A 23,878-nucleotide genomic window follows, 5' to 3' on the forward strand; every position below is an offset into this window, starting at 1 on the left:
ACCCAATACGAGCAAATGCTGGGTAACTTTCAGTGCTGGACCCCAGACTCATTTCACCGGCATTATCACCTTCATATCATTCAGACGCTAAATAACCTAGATGTTGATATAGCGTCATAAAATAACCCAATAAAATAAAAAGATAAATACCCAATTTCAATTTATGCACTCATATTAGTACACTGGAAGGATTGTTACTTTAGAGGGCTGTGAACCAGTGAGATTATGAATTGATATCTTTTCATTCTTCTCCATTAGAAATCTCCTCAATTTTTATTGGGGTGACGTTCGGCTTGTCAGATTTGGAGGTGGGAAATAAGGAACACTTCTCACTCACAAGTGCATTTATAGAGAGAAATATAAATGCATTTGTTGTTAAATATGGAATCTTAAGTGAGAAATACATGAAGGGTACACGGGAAAAATGATCAAGGTCCATCAAAAATCGAAATTGAGTTAATAATGCTATCTTATAGTGGAAAGGAAGTACTATCATGTGGTCTAGCTAGTAATAAGAATTCATCGTTCTTGACATTCCACTACGTCAACTTCTATTAAATACACACATAAGAAAGTATTAAGTGCTTAAACTTTAAAATTCGTTTTTCTGCTACAAAATGTTAACACAACTCCAAAAAGTTAATAAGATTGTCCATCTCCAATGGATTCCAGCACACTGTGGAGTCATGGGGAATGAAACCGCAGACACACTTGCCAAGAAAGGCACAACAATAAAACAAAAATCTAAATTTAATTTCTCGTATTCCTCAATAAAATGCTTGATCACTACAAAATTTTTTCATTCATACCTACAAGAAATAGAATCAAATGCTAAAGACAAAAAATGGATTACACTACTTTCCAACCCAGATATAATCCCCAGAGACCAAGGAAAACAGCAGTTGCAGCCTTCAGACTATTGACAAATCATGACTTGTCTACAGAATAGGTATCTCAGCTTCACCCATATGTGCCCTGTGTAACGACCCAGCAGAAATGAATGAAGATCACTTGAAGACCTGTGAAGCATTAAGATCAGAAGAAACTACAGTTCAAAAGTATTGGAAAGCACGACTGCTAATGGCTTCATTGCCAGATGCAAGGCACTAGACAACAACAAATTCGTTTTTCTCGAAACTTTCTAAAATGGACCTTGATCGTTATTCACGTGTACCTTTCACATGTGAAATATAGGAGCATAATTATACAAAGAAAAAGCTCACAGTTTTTTGTGTAACAAAATTTTCTTGTACAATTCACTACAGTTTTCATCATTGTTGAAGTATACATAAGTACACTTTTGATTAGATTTGCAGTATTATGTTTGTTTCATAGTTTCATTTTTATAGCCATTACTAAAAAATATTATTTCTGGTAATCCTAGGAGACGCTTGTTATTGAGTGTTGACAATTTAGTAGTAGAGTTGTGGCTTATTAAGTGAATGGAAACCAAGAAAAAAGAAAATAGTTATGAACAAGGTCCACTGCTTTAAATAAAATACTTGACAATCTTACATTACAATCTTAGGATGAGAATGGCTAACTTTCTCTTGCCTAATGCCATTGAAAAAAACTATTGATTACTACTCAAATTCACTGCTTATGTTATACGGGACATATTAGTTTCTCTGTAAAACGTTCAAAACTGTATCAATGTTACTTTAGTGTGTATCTCACTTCTTTTCTATCACACAGTAAATTCTCATGTAGCCCTACATTTGTATTGGAGTAAGAGCATAATTATTATCATTATTGTTATTTTCCTTTCTAGTTGTGGGACATCCGACGAAAAGGTTGTATTTTCACATATAAGGGTCATAAGATGACTGTTAACAGCTTAAAATTCAGTCCAGATGGTCAGTGGATTGCATCTGCAGGAGAGGAGGGTTTGGTAAAGGTAAGAATAATATTTTTTGCGTACTCTGTGAAGATCCATAATTTATATTGAGTAAAAGAAACATTTGCCTCACGCACTGCGTCATTCAGGCATTGGTGCTGAATCCAGTACCTTGATTGGCTACTGGGATATATCATCACGAGAACCCGTGGTGGTGCATTCTGTAGAGATAAGTGGTACAATAGTGGTCTGTTGTCTTCACTTTCTTATTATACAAAGCTTTATGACAGTGCAGAAATTGATGTTAAATTTTCGTAAAAATATGCTTTCTCAACACCCTTTATGTTGAGAAAGTGGTTATTAACCACTTTTGTCTTAACATGTTTTCCTGAACTACTAATGAATGATTAATTTCAAGGAAAAATTGTTCTGGGGCCGGGTATCGATCCCGGGGCCCTTCGCTTAGCATGCGAACGCTCTTCCGACTGAGCTACCCCAGGAACTATACACGACACCGTCACAATTTTTCCTTTTTTTTATTTTTTTTTTTATCCACACAACTCACATGAGCTGACAAGACGCCAGAACTCAACTATAAGTGCACACTAATACTGTGTGACTTAAATTGTGGCTTTCTGTTAATGTCCCTGCAGTAACGAATGTATTATACAAATCTGGCTTCCAGGTAGTAGCTCCCTGTAAAGCAGGTTTGAATAATTTCAAGGAAAAATTGTTTTGGGGCCGTGTATCGATCCCGGGGCCCTTCGCTTAGTGTGCGAACGCTCTACCGACTGAGCTACCCCAGGAACTATACACGACACCATTCCTGGGGTAGCTCAGTCGATAGAGCATTCACGCGCTAAGCAAAGGGCCCCGGGATCGATACCTGGCCCCCTGAACAATTTTTCTTGAAATTATTCAAACCTGCTTTACAGGGAGCTACTACCTGAAAGCCAGATTTGTATACTAATGAATGAACTTCACAAAATCTTGAAAATAACTATGATAACCTAATTAATTTTAGAATGATTACGTTTAGCATGTACTTGTCTTGAATTTTTTCTTGAGCAATTCTGTTTTAATTTAATTTCCATCAACATAACTTATGCTGAGAGTGTAAATATGATTACAGACATTTTTGTTCGTTATAGGGCCTTTGGTCCACTACATTTCATCCATTTTTTTGCCCGCTGACACATTTGTCCATTTCATGATTCGTCCATTATGTTTTTGTCCACTGACTATTTCTTCCACAATGAGAAAAAAAAATAGATGACATGAAACATAGTTCATTTGGTGAAAATGTAATTTATTTAAGTTTAAAAGTGTTGTTGAATGTACATACTGTTTATATTATAAACATGATTAGTTATCATTTTCTTTTTCCCAAAGAACTTCAGCAGGATTAATTTTTAATCTATGTGAAATTCCTCTCAGATATATTCCCAGCCACCCGGCGTTCTTGTAGTCTTCATACCGAGTAACCATTTCCTTGATGCGTTCATGATTATTGACATAAGTCTGACTTAATGGTGCACAGACTCATGTGTGCTTTCCCATCAATTTTATTGAGTAATCACCTGCTCATTGGATTCCTGATCATCCAGCAAGACTTCCAAAAACTTCCAAATGCATCTTGCATTACATTTCTGTCGATTCTCAGATGTCCAATAACTTCTTCCATATTTTCTGAGTGGAAGTGGTAGCAGTACCCATCATAAAGTAACATTGGTTGCCTCTGACTTGAATATACAATCTCTGCCATAATTTTAATACCAAAATGGAAAACATATATATTCATACTTTCAAATATCCAAAGGAAAAGTCGACCTGGTTGGCGAGTTGGTATAGCGCTGGCCTTCTATGCCCAAGGTTGCGGGTTCGATCCCGGGCGAGGTCGATGGCATTTAAGTGTGCTTAAATGCGACAGGCTCATGTCAGTAGATTTACTGGCATGTAAAAGAACTCTTGCGGGACAAAATTCCGGCACATCCGGCGACGCTGATATAACCTCTGCAGTTGCGAGCGTCGTTAAATAAAACATAACATTATCCAAAGGAAAATGAAACGTATCTAAGAAACAGACGACAATGATAATACCTTCTGTTATAATTGTAAGTGGGAATTATGTATTCTAAGATGGACATAAAAGGTGTGGATAAAATGTATGGATGGATGTAAATTGCATGGACCAATTGGTTGTGGACAAGAGAACGTGGACGAAAGTGAGTGGATGGAAGGTAATGGATGAAACAAATTGTGGACGAAAGAAAGGCCCACAAATCTTTTTGTTACTGAGCGAAATTATAGCTTTCCTTACAAAAACATCAATCTTGCACCTAATATTGGAGTATAATATACATCAGTACTGTAATTAGAGGATACATACTAAATGCTGCCTGCGAACATTAGACCGTAATAAATCACGCCAAAACAAGCATATGAAGGATAAGAATCTACTTGACTCTTATAATTTTTCCTACATGTCAAGTTTGTCGACATGTATTTTCATTGGTGACACTAATAATGTAATGAATTATGGTTTGAACTCAGACTATGCTTTCCACATACTCTTATAGATCATTCCATTCACTACTTAAATTGTTCTTTCGTTTTCACAAGCATTCTACATGAATTTAGGACATGTCTGGAAATGGAAGATAGTCATTTTCAACGTCTTTCATTTCCTCAATTAGGAGTTCTAGAATGTCATGAAACTGTTAAGGTACGATCACACGTCGCTACTTTTGCAGCAATGCAGTACAAAAAACTGCACAACTCTCGTACTGCGACGTGTGAACAACAGTGCAACCCGAAAAGTAGCGGCTGCCGAACCTGCTGCTCGCTACTTTTCCATGCTGCGCGCAGCTTAAAAGTAGCGACGTGTAAACAGGGTTCTCAGGGTTGCAGCCGCAGCATTTTTGATATCGGTTTTGTTGAAACTTTTGCTGCGGTTGCGACCATTGTTGCCACCCAAATGTGCCAATGATACTTTTATTGTTTGGATGTATTTTGATGTTAGATGTGATGACAATAGATTATTTGTAACAGTTATTAAACGCACAACACAGCCTGAGCATATTTGCTGATGATATAATTCACTTTTTTAATTTTCTGTAGCGTAGTTTCAAACAGGAGGATTGCCAACATTGATTACGTGAATATTTATCATTTAAGTATATAGGCGTTTTTAAAAGCTTTATAGTAAAAATAATGCCAATTTCTGAATACTAGTTAGACTAAATAAAATAAAAAAAAAAAAGTAAAACCCGAATTTCTCCATACATTTCAACCAACTCACAACGTACTTTTAACACAACAGAAATAAAACCAGTAAAATATGGAATTATAAATCATACCAATAAAGATAAAAATAATCTAAAAACAGGACAGAAAAGCAAATAATAGATAAGGAAGCTTTCGCATGAGTTTCTTAACCATAACCACAAAATGTTGTTGTTGTTTTCTAATGCCAGACGTTTGACAATAGTCATTTGACCTCTTGCACTCCAATATTTTTCAAAGATATTATCATGACTAGCCACTGAAGCACAGATTTTGAGGTGTTCCGAATCCATTTCTTGGTTTGAGTTGGGCAGTTAGGGGACTGATATATTCCAATTCTATGCAGGTGTTTGGCCAAACAATCATGGCCTGTTGCCAATCTAAATGCAGCTACAGACGATTTTCGTGGTAAATCGGGAATTAACTGTGGATTTTGATGCAGAGACTTCCATTTTTTCCCTTGATAACCACAAAATGTATATTGAGAAGTCAACACGAAGATGGAAACCTGCAGCATGACTGCGGCTGCAAAAGTAGCGCCTTGCGTGTGAGCAGACTCGCAACCTCCAGTTGCAACTTTTGCTGCACTCGGGTTGCGCAGCACAAAAAGTAGCGTGCAGCGCGCAATTTTTGGCTTACGTGTGAACACGACACGCAACTTTTGCAGCTGCAGTACAAAAGTTGCGCAGCAAAAGTAGCGACGTGTGACCGTACCTTTAGATGTATTCATTTAATTAAACTTGTTTCTATCCAACTTTTACAACTGTAGTGCAATATGTTTTATTTTATCTTCATTTGTTTTAACATAAAACTATATATTGTCTCCAAAATCCAACCTCAGCATTCATGTTGAAAAACCAGATTTGATTGCATAAGGAATAAATATATTAGAGAGCAGTATGGGATTTATCCAATTGGGGAGTGTAGCAGCAGGCAAAGGAATGAATTGAATCAATACAGCAGATGACTGAACAGTTAAAATGGTGATGGTTACTGTGCCAAAAGGAAGAGAAGTCTAGGAAGGTTCCACAAGACACTGCTAGAATTTCACTCATAAACAGGCTAAAAGTCCAAAGAAAATTATAGAGAAAGAAGAATAATAAGAAATGATATCTTGCTTGTCATTGTGTGAAGTCCAAAATTGTAATGGTGCAGTTGACATCATTAATTATTTTTATAAGAGAACTGACTTTCAGTTATGATTTGTTTCTTCTGCTGAAGAATGCATATTCTTCTCCATATTTGATCTTTTACGTTCCTTTTCCTTCCTTTTGACTACAAAATTTAACATTCCCCAGTCATTCCTAATTTATAATATATTGCCTGTACCAGCTGTATTTCTGTTAATGTGTTGTCTTTTTTAAATAACAAGTACCAGTATTTGTAGTGTTTAGATGTGTCTGCACCAAGCCTGCACAAGGTTTGTACTCTCCGAGCCGGCTCACAGCTCATGAGCGGAATGCAGATATTAGCTGCGCTCTGTATAAGGGTGGACTGGAAGAAGGGATGATCTCGTACAAAATATACACAAAAGGAAATACTAGTACAAGTGTTTATGAAATGAATTCCCTTTCAGTGTTTGCAAAACTATCTTGGACTATTATTAATTAATAAAGAAATATTTATTTTACAGAAATAATAGAAATTCTATAGCTACTTAAATGCACAATATCATTTTGTTATATTTTTATTTATCAGTACATCAAAACGAGATTTTATGCTGTTGGCAGCTGAAAGGAACAGTACCCTACTTATTGTAATGAAACATCAGTTACAGATGTTCGATGTCTGTCTTTATTAAAGTTGATTATACAAAACAGTTGCTCACAAATATAAATGTTGAGCCAAACATAGCAATCATTTTCACAGCCAGCCTGTGTAGTCGTGGATATTATTGCTAATGTTTAGTCTTGTAAAACTCAACCAGGCTAGTAGTATTATTCAAACGATCTTTAGCCCTTAGGTCACATTGAAGATCAATAAGTTCGAGCTGTAAATCGTTAAATGTTAAATGTTATGTTCCGTCTTTTAGATTCCTCCATACTGTACTGTAGCAGTAGGTAAGCAACGTGAAACAGTTACTGAGAATAGGCCTATACACTGCACTCCACTAGATAACTGAGTGGTCGTTTCCCTCTCCTCTACCTATAGCAAGTCTATGTCATTCTGACGTATCTTGCTCTCCATTTTGGCGAGCGGGAAACACAGCTCTCCCACTCCCAAGGAGCGCACACACTCATTGAGCGCTGTTTGTGCAGGTATGGTGTACACTATGTTTCTTTGTTTACCGGATAGGGTATGTTATCTTCGAGTTTGTGTCCTTTATTGCAGCTATGGGACATTCGAGCTGGACGTCTTCTGAAAGAGTTTCCTGACCATGGTGGCCCTGTTACTGCAGTAGAATTCCATCCCAATGAATTCCTGTTGGCATCTAGTAGTTCCGATCGTACTGTAAATTTCTGGGATTTGGAAAATTTCCAGCTTGTGTCTACCACAGATCGAGATTGTGGTGCCATAAGGTAAAGAGATACGCAATTTATTATTACTTAACATGGACAGCAACGTAACAAACCCTAAACAGGGATTATTTTTGTAAAATCTCAACATGTACCTAATGCATAAATTTTATGCGAGTCTTTAGCCATTTACAACAGTTTAGGTGAAGATGACAATTCAACCTGCGTTCTTAGGTTGGTCCCATTGCCTTTTCATTATTGTAGAAGTCTGGCGAAGTTGAATTTCACCAACGAAAAAATTAAGTGAGATGGCTAGCATAAAATTTTCAAAATATTTCTACTTTTCTTAGATATTAAAGAGCTGTATGGACCTGAAGATAACTGTAGACTATCATCCAAAATTACTGATAATTTTTCATAGGTACGTCATTAATCAGTGGAATATCATAAGATGCTTAATATGTAGCGAGTCAGCGATGTAGGAGAAAAGGAACTGGCCACCCTACCCCATTATCTCCTAGCCTAGTTGCCTCATAAGTAGTGCCTTCTTGGTATCACTTGTGAGGTTCAGACCTGTCTTCAGACAGTTGACTGAACAACAAGACCTTATTGTGACATAAGATTCACTGTTGTTTTCATGCTCCAGAGAAAATTGTACCTTTAAATTTTTGCATTAAACAGTTTTATCACTTTCAGCCAAAATTTAATATTTTTGAAGAAACAAGGACTATGAAATTGGTATTGTAACAATAACATATCTTCTATAGTGATCTCTTTGGTCGTTTCTTATTCCAGTGCAGTAAACAAAAGAGTAAACGGACAGATGCGACATATCTGAAAAGAAACAAGCAAAGAGTCTACTTAAAAGATACTGTATATATGCGAATATTCTACGCATATTTTTTTCCAGAATTTAGTGAAGAAAAACAGGTGTGCACATTATTTGAAATAAGGTTGTTACCACTTCACGGTATCAGAAATTCACTTCATGGAACAGGATGATACTTTATAGGAAAATGGTGACGACAACAATAATTCTTTCGCTAGTGATGATGAATAGGTAAGGGCGCATGTAATTATACATCACATTGATAAATAATTTTATTATAATCAGTGGAGGGTTATTATTTTTTTTAAGGTATAGTCCCAGATGCTTCTAAAACAACAACATGTGCAGATTATGATGCATTTCTTAAAACAAATTGATGTTTTATTTAGCTTTGGAGTACATAATTATGTAGGATTAATTTCTTGTAAATAAAAAGCAAATTACAGCCAATTTTTTTTATCTCTCTCTCTTTTTCCTAAAATTAGGGTGTGCAGAGTGTTCGTGTATATATGGTAATAATATGTTGTTTTACAATACCAGTTACATAGTCCTTGTTTCTTAAAAGGTAGTGGGTGCTATACATAGACATTTCGTTAGCACGTGCTATGAGCATGCTAAACTAGCCGCGGCCATCGACTGATTGCTTGTACAGGATTCATATCATATCGCTAACACTGGTTTATGAATACAAAAAACGTTAGTTCGCTGATCATCCACCAGAAGCCCGTGCTAAGAATGTTTATGAATATGGCACAGTAAGTTTAGGACCCATGTTTAGTAGATCATTTTTTATGACTACTACCTCCTTTTTCCTTAACAGTTTGTATCCTTATAATATAATGTGAATTTTTTTTTTCTAAGCAAAGATTACAATAATATAATAGTTGAGAGAATACTCTTCCAAGCTGAAAGCCACCATTGCTTTCTCATTTGAAGAGTATAAGAAATAGTGTCCCTCCCTCCGGGTGATATCTTCGTAATATACATTTGTCACGTTGCAGATGCATATACTTCAGTCCAGGAGGGGAATGCCTGTATGCAGGTTCGATGGATGTGCTGAAGGTGTATGGATGGGAACCAGCTCGCACATATGACACCATCCCCATGGGGTGGGGCAAGGTGCAAGATATAGCCACAGCACAGAACCAACTCATAGGAGCCTCTTTCCACATGGCCAACGTTGTCCTGTATGTAGTGGATCTCAAGCGAGTGCAGCCATTTGGTGGTGATCCTGATGATTCCAGTCCGTCACCTTTTGTCCACGGGCAGAGCATTCGAAAAAGCTTCAGTCGAGAGAAGCCGTTCAATGTCGCAAAGGCAACGTAAGTATTCTCCTTGGAATTAAATCATTTACTGTGCATCTGAATAACATAATAGGTCATTATGCAATGAGCCTATAATGGTAGTAATTAAGACGCGAGTATGTTTATGAAACGAGTGCAAGCGAGCCCCATATTTCTAACTTGAAATTATTCATAAGTATTCATGTTATTCTTATCTGACTGAGGAACGGAACTGACCTTGTGCAATACCTCGTAAATTGTGAGATGTGCGCAGACGCGAAAGTATTGATTTTTTCCGAGAAACAAATGTCGGCATTGACCTTGATATAATCTAGAGAGTAAAATAAACATTAATCTTGATATAACCTTGAAATTGAATTAGATATTGAAAAAGGAGATGACAAATTGAATTTATTTGAATATTATTTACAATTAACGCTAATATTATTATAGTAACACAACTGACTTTATTTCAAATATAGGTGATTTATTGATTTATTGTTGTCTTTCGATTGCATATCCGAGAATAATCAATACTTGCGCTTTCATATTGCTATAATGGTATTTTCTGATTGGTGGAACACCTGAACTTTAATGAATAGGTGTACTTTAATGAGGTCCATTAAAGGGCTGCTACCAGGTGTATAATTACTACATTTCGGCATGGTTGAGCATAAAATTGTTTTTTGAATTACACACAAAACATGGCAAAGTGTTATATAGAATAAATAAATAAATACTTCATTGCTAGGGAAACGTGGACAACAGATGAGCAATAATTTCAGTGTCATTTGTTTTGCTGCATATTGTAATTAACAGTATTTTCTTAATAGTGCAGATCAACTCATGAACATTTTACGTGATTTTAGGTTAGATGTGAAAACTATAGAAGAATCCGACCGTTCGGGAACTGATCCTGAGGATGAAATGCAGTCTGTGGCAGATATACCGAATGTTGGAGACTATCAAGCAATATTCCAGCCCAACAGAAAACGTATGTAGTGTTCTGTACCTACAAGTACCTTAATCTACTGTTTATAAATTACACTTCAGCACTTCAGTAAGAAAAAAAAAATTGTATTGCATAAAGTTTCTTTTTCCTGTTGGTAAAATTATATTCACATCCCCACGAACTTGAACAAGTTCTATTTTATTTGACCAAGTAATGAATTTTGCTTTGCAAGCTTTTCAGAGTTCTTTATTAGAGTGTTATAGTGTGCAATAAAATAATATTTCCCTCCCCTGTTAAGGTATATATTTTTGATCAACAGTTTCTGTGCTTTGCTTTATTCGTAGTCTTCAATTTATATAAGCATTATTTGTTATTGCATAATCTTTTTCTTGCTTTTGCTTCAACTATTACCAGAATATGCACAGAACATCTATGTGTTCTGTAGATTATTAGCATACACTTAAATTCATAAATTACACACCGGTAATGGAGATTAAAATTTGGCCAATTTGAAATATCAAAACTTTAGCGTCATGACTCCAAGTTTCGAGGCCTCCACAACAAATGGGATAAAGATATAATTATATAAAAGTTGTGCATATTGACTTTTTTCCTTCACGACTAATTCAGCATATTTTAATGTAAAGTTGACATTATCGTTCCAGGATCTTTGATATGTCTAAGCAACCGCAAAGCTCAATTTTACAATATTTTAGCAAAGAGTCACGTGAGGATAGTGAAAATTTCACATTGCCAAATGTTTCTTTGCACCCACAGCTTGACAATATTTTTGCGAACGTGCTTCCCGATACTAGTTTCACATCCCCTTGTGTAAACTTAGCTGTTAATAATAATAATACACAATTTTACATAAATACCGATTTGAGAAAGCTGGGTTTGCGGTGAAAGACCTGCCCTTGGCCAGAACACTTATGTACCGTATGTATAATGTAAATTGTAAACAATTTTAACCCTCTTAGTACCGACCTCCTTTGCGTAGTATTATATGAAAAATGCCACGTAAATTCACACAAGTGAACCACTCCACTGAACCTTTCTCTGTGCTCTTAACACAACACAACACAACAGTGGTCTTTGCCGTGAAAATTATATCACGATTAGATCATGACCGACACTTCTAGCAAAATAAATTGGCACTTAAAGGGTTAATAATAATTCCTCTCCAATTGAAGATCTCGGTACAATAAGTGGGTTATGAACCAAAAGGCAACTTTTCATGAGAGCAAAAACAAAGTTTCTATTCACTTTATTTTTTGGAACAGCATATTACATGAACTTCAATTTTTAATACTACAAATGGGTTTATGAGAGAACCAATGACAGATTCTCATTCTATGAGGTGGGAATAGTAAGAAAGTTTGAATATCCGAAAATTCCACATTTAGTCGATAACCCACTTATTGTTCTGAGGTCTTCAATTGATAAAATTCTGCGTATGCCACTTAGTCTCCTCCCTTTGTATGTTAAAGAAGTAGGTACAGTGGGTACATTGATGCTCAATTGCATAGTATTAACCCTACTGACCTCTAGTTCATTCCTAATTGTAGGATTTTGTCTTCAGAATATTTTCTTTGTCAGCTTTCTGCATTATAAACCTGGGTTTAAGTCCCAGCAAATTCAAGTTGGAATTTCTAGTGAATAGTGTTGTTATGATTTTCTGTTAATTCATAAATCCTCGATGTTTGTTTCTTATTACTTAAATCGTAATAATCTTTAAATGTATGTATTACGAATGTTGTTGTTGTTGTTTTCTAATGCCAGGCGTTTGACAATAAAGTCATTTGACCTCTTGCACTCCAATATTTTTCAAAGATATTATCAGTTAAATGGCAAGTTGTAGCTGATTCAAGTGAACATCATATTTTAACATTTTGGTGGCTACTTCATTCACACACAACCCCCAGAATGTCTGGAGGACCACACCTGCTGTTGGTCGACGGGTCCATTGGACCTAGCTGGGAGATCTTGTTGATCACCAGCTTTCCCTCCTTGAGCCACTGGAGGACGATTTTAGTGCCATAGCAGGTCAGCACTAGGAACAGAAAAGTAGAAAGAGGAGGAAGGAAAGTGAAATGAACCCCTAGGCCTCTAATGCTCTAATGCCATCGGGGTCGAAGAAAGTAAGAGTTCAGTCAGAGGACTGGATAGGAAAGGGTAAAGAGGGAATTAGGTATTGGATAGAGGAAAATTATACCAAAATCTGTCAATAACTCATCAAGCTGACCAGTGCTAATTGATGAGTAGCCCCTCCCTTTAGTTCAGCTCGTAAAATTATGCTTACTAACAGCTGCACCACGGGAAGGTAGGGATGGGACATTGGGTATTTGTCCGGTTGGTTCCTTAAAGCCTTTAATGGGAAGGATTAATGGCTCTCCCCCCTGTATCCGACAGATACCCTTTTGCAGCCATATTACGAATGTTAAGTACCTAAAAATGTATCACTCAGAAGTGTCTGGTGATTAATAAAGGTTAAATGATCTTACTTTAAAGTAAGTAAGAGTTCAGTCAGAGGACTGGATAGGAAAGGATAAAGAGGGAATTAGGAAATGAGAATGACACTCTGCCAATATTGGGACAGTGAAGGCATATAATTCTGTCATGGAAAAACCTATTGCCGTGGCTTGGATTATTCAAAATATCACTTTAAGGACTTTTAGATCGTCATCTTTCGTGAAAACAGCACGTAATATTGTGTATGGTGCTGTGTCATTGGTAACAAAATACAGTAAAACCCCGATAAGACGCTGTTCAAGGAACCGGGTGTAAAATGCATATTAACCGGGACCGCATATTTGGCGGGTTTACTAATTTTGATTTATACACAGTATCTATTAGCATTTTTCTTTATTGAAATACATGATTCATGAAAGGTAATACAGTATTACTCAATTATGTAATTACTGTACTGTACGTCAAAGACATTTACAATATGTACTGTACTTAATTCTTTCGAAAAAAAAAAAAGCCATTTATAGTTGTTTGCCGTGTGCGTATTCTCCAAGTCCTCATGTTTACCACACTTCAGTTTCCTGCACTTACATCCTCCCAATATCGAATCTGTAGTGATTGAGTCTCGAGTTTTTATTATCGTTCTTAATGTCGATAATGGGATTCCTTCAAACAACATTCCTCACTCAGCCGTAATAAAATTCTGGAAATTTTTGCTGGGCAGTTTGTTGTCTTCTTGTGTATTGAAGTGTCTGTGTGTGTGATTACAATGAGCGTTAAACGAAAAGCCTTTTCTGTGTCGGAAAAAGTAGAAATCTTACGAAAGTACGATGAGAACAGTACTCTTACTCAGAAACAACTCTTTGATGCATGAGAGAGAGGGTTAGCAAGAGGGTGAGGTATTGTAACTGTATGTAGGCTTTAACCACGCAGATAAGGAGTCGAATAAGAGAGCATAACAAGAGGGTGGGGTATACTAAGGTATGAAGTATGAAGGTTTAAATGCGCAGGTAAATGGTCGATTACCAATACTTTCAGGTTAATGGCATCAGTGAGTTCAATGACCAAGATGTTTCATTGCTGTTATAGTACATTGCTGAAAATTACATCGAAAATATTCCACAAAAACAGCGTATTACGCGGAACTTCAGCGCAACAAACGGGGTATTTTATAAAGGTGTTATATATGAAATGTTCAGGAACCGGACAAAAAAAGCGTATTACATGGGATAGCGTAATAAACGGGCGCGTCTTATCGAGGTTTTACTGTAGTGAAACAAATAATTTTTTCTACCACACTCCAGTATCTTTGTATAGTTGTTTAATTTAACAAATTGTCATCATGCTCATTTTTGTTATACTAGCATTTCGTTGTAAATACTTTTCTGCCACACAGCAGCTTGCTATGAGAGTTTGTACATACACTGTAGTGAGTGGCGCATGTGTTTGTGCTATGTAGTCTGTTTCGCATGTGTTTGTTTTGTGTTGCAGTAAATCGCACTCCTCCTCCCGATCCATTCCCCGCTCCACTAGAAGATGGTAAGTGCTGCACGGAATCTTCAACTCTGCACTCTTTCACATCTTTTTGTTTTGTACATAAGAAAATGTTCACTTGCGTGAGATAGCTTTTAAATTCAAAGATTTTAGCATTGTGACAAATTGAGTGCAACAACAGTAGTGAGACAAACTATGGCTTGGTTCACATGGTGTGATGAATTTCAGTAGTGTTTGAGAAGTTTTGGCTTTTGTTAGTGTTCAAAATTGGCCTATTTCTTGAATAAATCCAAGAGAAAAAATTGTTCCGCGGCCGGGTATCGATCCCTGGACCTTTGGCTTAGTGCATCAACACTCTACTGACTGAGCTACCCAGGAACTTCATCCGACACCGTCTCAATTTTTCCCTTTTTATCCACATAACTCGAATGGGCTGACAAGATGCCAGAAACTCTCATCAAGTGCACACAAACTCTGCGTGACTTGAAATTGTGGTTTTCTATTAACATACCTACAGTAACATGTATATTATGCAAATCTAGCTCTCAGGTAAAGCTGCCTGTGAAGTGGACATAAATTCAAGGGAAAAAATTGTTCTGGCTTAGTGCACCAACACTCTACTGACTGAGCTACCCAGGAACTTCACCCGACACTGTCTCAAGTTTTCCCTTTTTATCCACATAACTCGAATGGGCTGACAAGATGCCAGAAATTCACATTGAGTGCACACAAACTCTGTGTGACTTGAAATTGAAGAGTCCACTCAAGAATGATGGATGTCACTTTCTTGTCTAAAATGAACCAAGAATGTCAATGCATAGCTTAAGACATATAGAATGTACATAGAGAGTTATATGGCATTAACACTGATAGTCATTGTCCAGTAATGATCGGAAAATCACAGTTAAGCTTTGAACGCTAAGCATTTCAAACTTTCAATTGCTTCTCCTGCAAAATGTATTCCAAATGACATCCATCATCCATTGTCTAAAATGAACCAAGAATGTCAATGCATAGCTTAAGACATATAGAATGTACATAGAGAGTTATATGGCATTAACACTGATAGTCATTGTCCAGTAATGATCGGAAAATCACAGTTAAGCTTTGAACGCTAAGCATTTCAAACTTTCAATTGCTTCTCCTGCAAAATGTATTCCAAATGACATTATAGAATGTACATAGAGAGTTATATGGCATTAACACTGATAGTCATTGTCCAGTAAAGATCGGAAAATCACAGTTAAGCTTTGAACGCTAAGCATTTCAAACTTTCAATTGCTTCTCCTGCAAAATGCATTCCGAATGACATCCATCATTCTTGCAGTGGACTCTTCAATTGTGGTTTTCTATTAACGTACCTACAGTAACATGTATATTATGCAAATCTAGCTCTCAGGTAAAGCTCCCTGTGAATTGGACTTGAATAAATTCAAGGAAAAAATTGTTCCAGGGCCGGGTATTGATCCCGGGATCGTTGGCTTAGTGCACTAATGCTCTACCAACTGAGCTACCAGAAACTTCACCCGGCCCACTAATTTAAAGCCACTGACTGATGCTACCATCTTGCAACATTGTCGTAGCCAGAAAGGGAGATGGGAGATAGTTCACTGAGGCAGACAGACCTAAGTTCGTTCACCTCTTACATCTGTATTACGAGAAGAAAAAGCAGTGTGTTTGCAGCGATGTTGCCAGATTACTGAAACTTCCAACTTAATTTTCTAATTGACCGTGCATTTAATCACAAAACGTAATACAGGTCTTCTGTTCATTTAAGTGTACTCTATTGTCCCTTTCAGTATGCAGTATTATTTCACTTCCACCCTGTATAGTTATTATTTTTTTATTTTCCTTTGAAGGTGATTCATACATCATGTGAAGCAAACGTAGTGAATCACAGTTTTGCATCTTTCATTGTACATTTGCTTTGAGTACATTGCTATTTTAGCTTCTGGAGCTTCCACTCTAATTTTGTTATACTGCTGTTTATATATTTCCCACTGTTACAGTGCTGATGTACTTTGAGGAGTGTTGTATTGTATGTTATTCCTGTAATAGTACAACATTTACTGAGTTTTATTTTCTTACATAGTGCACGTCTGTAATGATATTCAGGCTTCCTATAAAAACAGAAAGAGTGAGGTATTTTATTTTCTCATTATGCTAAAGTGTTATTATGTTGCGATGCCACAAAAATAAATAAATTTCTAAGTTTTCATGGAAACGCACGTTTTCAACATCTATGATACTGCAAATGTGTTCCAGGCATGCTATCTATCTGCTGACTTTATACAGTGAATGCTCCTAAACTATTGAGTGAATTTTGTTCATATTCAGTATGTATAAATCAATTTATCCGGGAGTGATGCACTTGAAATGTATTAATTTTTTATGTAGACTATGTCTTTTCCTGCACCAAATATGGACATCTGTTCCAAGATCCGTGCAAAGCAAAAAATGGCAGAATTTCAAATGTTTGCTATAACAACATCACTAGCCACAGCTAAGTGCTAATGTTAATAGTAGTTAGGCCAGAAACCATTGTAACTTGAGTGACCACACTTAATGGTGCCAACTCTCCTCACTAAGGGCTTGAGGGTGCCAAATTAGCTGTGCCGTGCTGCCTCTCTCAGTAATATCTAGGCATTCAGAGCAGCTACAGACTTGTATAAGCTCTTATTTGATTTGTAGTTGCACGTTCTGCAATACTGAAGTGATAATTGACACTTATAATGGATTAAGTGAAAAATTTGTTGTTAGCTGGGACTAATTTTTTCTCCCCATACTTACAGTCTTTACTGTAAACCAAGCATTCTTCAATCTGTTCTATTTTCTGCCTTCCTCTTTGTCTCAGCATATACTGTATATCTTAATGTCGTCTATCATCTGATATCTTCTTCTGGCCTGAACTCTTCTCCTGTTCACCATTCCTTCCAATGCATCCTTCAGTAGGCAGTTTCTTCTCAGCCAGTGACCCAACCAATTCTTTTTCCTCTTTCTGATCAGTTTCAGCATCATTCTTTCTTCACCCATTATTTCCAACACAAGTTCATTTCTTATTCTGTCTGTCCATTTCACACCATTCTTCTCCATATCCATATTTCAAATGCTTCTAGTCGCTTTTCTTCACTTCGTCGTAATGTACACGTTTCTGCCCTATACAATGCCACACTCCACACAAAGCACTTCACTAGTCTCTTCCTTAGTTTTTTTTTTTTCCCAGAGATTTGCAAACGATGCTCCTTTTTTCTATTAAAAGCTTCCTTTGCCATTGCTATTTTTACTTCCTGGCAGCAATTCGTGTTACTGCTTATAGGGGTGGGGGGCAAAGGCTAATTGGAATTTCCTGGTCTCTGATTGGGTCAAAAACTCTGATAGAACTGATATTTAACCCTGCAGTGAATTTCGGTGAAGTCCAGAGGGCCTAATTAGTGAAATCCACTCTCCTCACCTTCACGCTGGGGCCTCCTGTGTTCTTTTAAAATGCGAAAGAAAGAGTGGTGTGCGGAAAGCAACCATATTTATCTTTTCCAAGAAAAACTACACATATGTCACATCATATGATGAGAAAATATATTTCATGCACTTCATTGTCTTATCATAGACCCATACTCTACATTTGTAAACCGAAACAAAAATATAACATTCAAACCAACACAACTGTAGCTTCATTTCTGTAACTGGATGACATATACTACATTATACTACATGTCTGCATCTCTGATGCCACTGATTTTTTATATGAGTAATCCATATCAAGTGACATCTGGTCTAAGGCATCCTGCCTAGGACTCGCGTTACGGAATGCACGCTGGTTCGAGTCCTCATGGGGGAAGAAATTTTCTCATGAAATTTCGGCCAGTGTATGGGACCAGTGCCTACCCAACATCGTGATGCACTTGGGAAGCTACGATAAGTAGTGAAATCCGGTTGCGAAAGCCAGCTATAACAGCTGGGGGGGATTATCGTGCTAACCACATGATATATCAATTCTGGTTGTATGATTGTCCACCTCTGCTTCGGCATGTGGACGTGAGGCCAGCAGCCAGCTGGTTGATCTGGGCCCTTCAAGGGCTGTAGTGCCACGGATTATATTAATCCATATCAAAGAAGATGAATTTATTCATGACTTTTTGTATTGTGTAGAATAACTGACAAATGAAGTGGTATCATAGTTCACGTGGAAAGAAGGATTTGCCAAGAAATTATTGTATTTGAAGTTACAAATAATTTTAGTTGCGATTTTAATCTAAATTTTTAATTTGCGGATAGTGTGTTTCTCTTTTTTAAAAGGATTAACAGGCACTAGTTGCTGATCCTTGTTATGTGTAGATGAATTTTCACAAAGGCAATTAGTATTACAAAAGATGTTGTTTGCTCATATAACCTACCTCAGCCGTGCAATTTATAAATAATCAAATATATTCTTGGGAACGTAAAAAATGTGTTTGTGCGCAATCCAAAAAATTGTATCTTCTGTTCTTGGTGCATAAGTGATAGTTTTCATTCATATGTCTTAAATTGTAGTTATAAATTCGGAAAATGAAAAAGGAACTGAATTGATGGGAAACAAGATTGTGTCATATTTGTGACACTCATTTTCTATATGTAATTTTATTTCTGTTCATACTAAGAATTGCATTATATCTCGTCTGGAATAATCCTTCTGGGCTGTCCTGTACGTCATCATTCAGCTGCAGCTTCTCACCAAAGGATTAGAGGTTTGACCTTTGAGGGATGTAGTTGGGCAGTTTTTCTTTCAATAAGCTTATTTTCTTCCCCCCCCCCCCAATCCGATTCCACAATTATTTTTCTGTTTCCTCTATAACATAAACTCATTGTCTCTCAGTAGTTTAGAACAGGCATTGAATGAAGGAATATAATTACCAACTTCCAGTCTCATTGATGATAATTGGGATTGTTCTGTCAAATGACACAATGTGGTTGTGTGTTACAGACCCTTCGGTGCCTCAGCTGATGCAGCCACCTCTATCAGACGCAGATGGTCCAGCCAGTTCGCATAGTCTAAACAGCCTTGAATTTAGGGAGACATTATTTCGCCAGTTGCCATCGACTGTGCCAGCAAGAACTCCTCCTTCACCGCCTGCCGAGCCAGTGACTGACGAACCTTCCCCACAGTACACAGGCTCTCCACGTGCAAAGAGCATCCGCAAGCTCAGTTCTTGCAGGGATCCACCACCATCGTTTCCAGAAGTGGATTTTCCTGTCAGGTATCTACCTTGGATCTTGTAGAAGAAATAGGGTTAGAAGCAATAAAACTTCCTATCAATGTTCTATACAGGGTGTCCCATTTATCTTGTGCACCTATTATAATTTTTTTGTTTGGAATTTTTGTTTCTTGAGAGTTATGTTAGAACGAGGGGCTAACATGAGTGTAGAGATTTGGTGCATGTAACTACATTATGGTACCAGATACACGTGACGTCATCAATTTTTCAAATAGCACTACATACTTTAATCATGTTACATTGATTACACACATTAAGACGAATTAAAAAATGTATCACAGTGTCACCTTCCCAATCAATAACAACAGCAAAATGCAAAATAAATGCCATCAGAATGTGCCGTTTGTTGTGGTGTCTCATTCATCTTGTGCATTAACTTACACAAAATGAAAGACGACTGTCGTCCGTACATGTCGTGTGTTGTGTGTTTGCTGTCTTAACATGTAAACAAACCACAACTGTCGACGCCACAATACACGTACAGTGGCCTGCACGTTCTCCGGACCTGTCGCTACTCGACTTCTTTCCGTGAGGAACTGTAAAGGACAGTGTGTACTAGAACATTCTGACAACACCAGACGACATGCAGCAACGCATTCGACAGGCAACATGTTGGGCAGTCATACAGTCTTTCGGGCAACACCTTCAAATGTGCATTAATGTGAATGGTCACCATTTGGAACATCTTCTGTGACTCAAAGCATAACATTATCACATTGGAAGTACGTTTTTGTTTCGTTTTGTTGTTACTGATTAGGAAGGTGACATTGTGATACATTTTTGAACTCGTCTTAATGTGTGTAATTAATGTAAGATGATTAAAGTATGTAGTACTATTTGAAAAATTGATGACGTCACGTGTATCTTGTACCGTAATGTAGTTACATGCACCAAATCTCCACACTCATGTTAGCGCCTCATTCTAACATAATGCTCAAAAACAAAAATTTCAATACCTATCCGAACAAAAAAGGTATAATAGGTGCACAAGATAAATGGAACACCCTGTATACATATGCTACTTTGTAAAAACTAAAACATAGACATACACTGTCTGTCTTCAGAGTCTCTCTATTTCTGAATATATTTCAGAAAACTTCCTTGTGAGAGAAAAAAAGTTGCATTGCATTTGCAGCCCTTTCACTTGAATTTGTTGAGAAAGCTTGACATAGAATATCATCTTAATGATAGCCGTCCAAATCTTGGATTTAAAATATCGGCATCCTAATCAATTCAAATGAACAAAAAAGAAAATGTAAATTAATGTTAAAAAAATACATAATGAAATTTTAAAAAAGAATATTCTGCGACAAGATTTGGTAGCTATCAAAACAATAAAAATTTATTGAAAATAAATAATATACATTGAATATTATAAAGATGAATAGAGATGGTGATTGATTAAACATGGAAAACAAAAACTAGTTGTTGTAGAAGACATTTTTGTTTATCTCTTTTTCACAGATTGAGCAACATTCGTCACAGCCCATCGGAACCCGCGTTGAACAGGCCCAACTCCTCGCACACCCGGTCACATTCGCTGAGCCGCAATTTGGTGTCTCTGAATCCTGAACTACGCAGTCCACCTACCACTGCAGCACAAGCCCCTGTTAGCAACAAGCCAACGACAGCAAAGAGCACTGCCCCCAAGGCAGTGTCTGTGTCTACATCCACGCCTCAGTCATACCCCATGGAGATCAGCATCTCGCCAGTGCCTAGCGTTGGCAAGGATGACAAAGAGGAAGACGACTTTGTGCCCATGTCGGCTGACAAACCCTCAGGCCTTGACATGGAGGATTTCCTGCCGGTTAGTAACACTATATCAGTATGCTAGTAGTATCAAAGATAAGATGTGAAATCTGCATTTGATATCTTATTGTGTCATCCAGTCACGTCGTGTGGTTTTAAAATTGAAGTGAAAAATTTTCAGGGCCTCGAGCATAAGTATTTGTTTATTTATTTTTTATTTGTTTATTCGTATATTTCCGTAACAGGGGATTTTTAACAATAAGTTATTATAATATATACAACAGCTTGAAGCAAGTAAAGCGATATGTTTGGAAGTAAATCCCGAAAAGACAAAGTATATGATTATGTCTTGTGACCAGAATATTGTACGAAATGGAACTATAAAAATTGAAGATTTATCCTTCGAAGAGGTGGAAAAATTCAAATACCTGGGAGCAACAGTAACAAATATAAATGACACTTGGGACGAAATTAAACGCAGAATAAATATGGGAAATGCCTGTTATTATTCGGTTGGAAGCTTTTGTCATCTAGTTTGCTGTCAAAAAATCTGAAAGTTAGAATTTATAAAACAGTTATATTACCGGTTGTTCTGTATGGTTGTGAAACTTGGACTCTCACTTTGAAAGAGGAACAGAGATTGAGGTTCTTAGGAAAATATTTGGGGCTAAGAGGGATGAAGTTACAGGAGAATGGAGAACGTTACATAACGCAGAGCTGCACGCATTGTATTCTTCACCTGACATAATTAGGAACATTAAATCCAGACGTTTGAGATGGGCAGGGCATGTAGCACGTATGTGCGAATCCAGAAATGCATATGGAGTGTTAGTTGGGAGGCCGAGACGTAGATGGGAAGATAATATTAAAATGGATTTGAGGGAGGTGGGATATGATGATAGAGAATGGATTAATCTTGCTCAGGATAGGTACCGATGGCGGGCTTATGTGAGGGCGGCAATGAACCTCCGGTTCCTTAAAAGCCATAAGTAAGTAAGTAATGTATGTAACAGGCACTTAACTTAATTCATTTGCTTGTAGACAAAATCGGCCCTTCTCGTTTTCGTATATTACACACACAAAATTAATTGTTTTCAAACACTCGCAAATGGTCCTGACAATCACAAGTTCACAACTGCATACAATACCGATACTCATATTACGAAGGACAAGCCAAAACTAATTTGCGTGTTAGAATTTCCGTTGTGTTGTTTTCTTATCCCTGACGTAGGTTTGAAAAACATTCATTTTATGAGTTACTAGGGATACAAATTGCGTCAACTAATAACTATCTAATCTATCTTATCTGCTAATAAATATGTGTTCCCTGTCTTTTTTTTTGTTCACAGAGAAGCTATTCGAAAACGTTTGGCTACCAGCAGACATTTCCCAACATGTCTGAAGCAGAGGTGCTGTCATCCATGATGAGAGGCCACGAATCCATGATGACTGTGCTGTCCAGTCGACAGAGAAGTCTACAGATCATATATTCCTTGTGGCACAATAAAGACTTAAAGGTACGGACATTGTTCCTACTATGTTGCAGCTAAATCTTGACTATGGAATAATAATAATAATAATAATAATAATAATAATAATAATAATAACGTAATTCTGTTGCTGCCAGTGTAATGTGACATAACTTATGAGTAGAGACTGGATTTTCATGCACTATCAAATGGTCAAATATGCACAATGAAGGAAAAAAAAAAACATTGAAAATATGCACTATCAAAATTGAAACTTACATTTTATTTTCGAATGGCACAATGTACTACTAACAATCCTTTCAAATTTCTAAGCTATTCTTTTCCCATGATCCACTGTGCCACAAGATCTCTTCTCGAGCATTTAATCAGGTGCATTACAACGCTTCACAGATCACCACAGAACACAAATACAGTAGCTAATTCACAAAACACCTGTACATGTAGCCTACTACAGACCTACCTATCTGCCTGTCCAAATTAAAGGCATGTTAGGGGAAGCATGTTAGTGATATTGTCGCCAGGCTACAAAGTATGGGAGGGAGCAGAAGAGGCATCCTTCTAATAGTGATTTTGTCTTCAGGGTAAGACTTGTATAGAACAGGAGTGTGGAATTTCAGTGTGACAGTACAGTGAGAGGATTAGCTGGTAAGGTTCAAAGTCCTCAGGTAGAAACCCTGCAAACCGTTAGCATTTCACTTATATTTTTCAGTACATATGTTGTTGTTTTCTAATGCCAGGCGTTTGACAATAAAGTCATTTGACCTCTTGCACTCCAATATTTTTCA

General features: G+C 37.0%; 1 protein-coding gene and 1 non-coding gene across 4 annotated transcripts in view; one reads left to right on the forward strand and one right to left on the reverse strand.

The window, feature by feature from the left end:
- The window catches only part of kat80 (katanin 80), a 60,696-nt gene that overhangs the window by 5,095 nt on the left and 31,723 nt on the right, over positions 1–23,878 (forward strand). For 2 of the 3 annotated variants that reach the window (XM_069839021.1, XM_069839022.1), the window contains exons 4-11: positions 1,772–1,897; positions 7,454–7,641; positions 9,409–9,729; positions 10,560–10,684; positions 14,603–14,650; positions 19,563–19,836; positions 21,319–21,661; positions 22,953–23,120. In XM_069839021.1, coding sequence (XP_069695122.1) covers positions 1,772–1,897; positions 7,454–7,641; positions 9,409–9,729; positions 10,560–10,684; positions 14,603–14,650; positions 19,563–19,836; positions 21,319–21,661; positions 22,953–23,120 — 1,593 coding nt within the window. The remainder of the gene's footprint in view (positions 1–1,771; positions 1,898–7,453; positions 7,642–9,408; positions 9,730–10,559; positions 10,685–14,602; positions 14,651–19,562; positions 19,837–21,318; positions 21,662–22,952; positions 23,121–23,878) is intronic. The other variant, XM_069839023.1, reaches the window with a different exon arrangement.
- TRNAS-GCU (transfer RNA serine (anticodon GCU)) lies at positions 2,265–2,337 on the reverse strand. Its single transcript has one exon. It is a non-coding gene; the product is annotated as a tRNA-Ser (tRNA).

Source organism: Periplaneta americana, chromosome 11, assembly GCF_040183065.1.
Source record: "Periplaneta americana isolate PAMFEO1 chromosome 11, P.americana_PAMFEO1_priV1, whole genome shotgun sequence".
Taxonomy (NCBI): Eukaryota; Metazoa; Arthropoda; class Insecta; order Blattodea; family Blattidae; genus Periplaneta; species Periplaneta americana.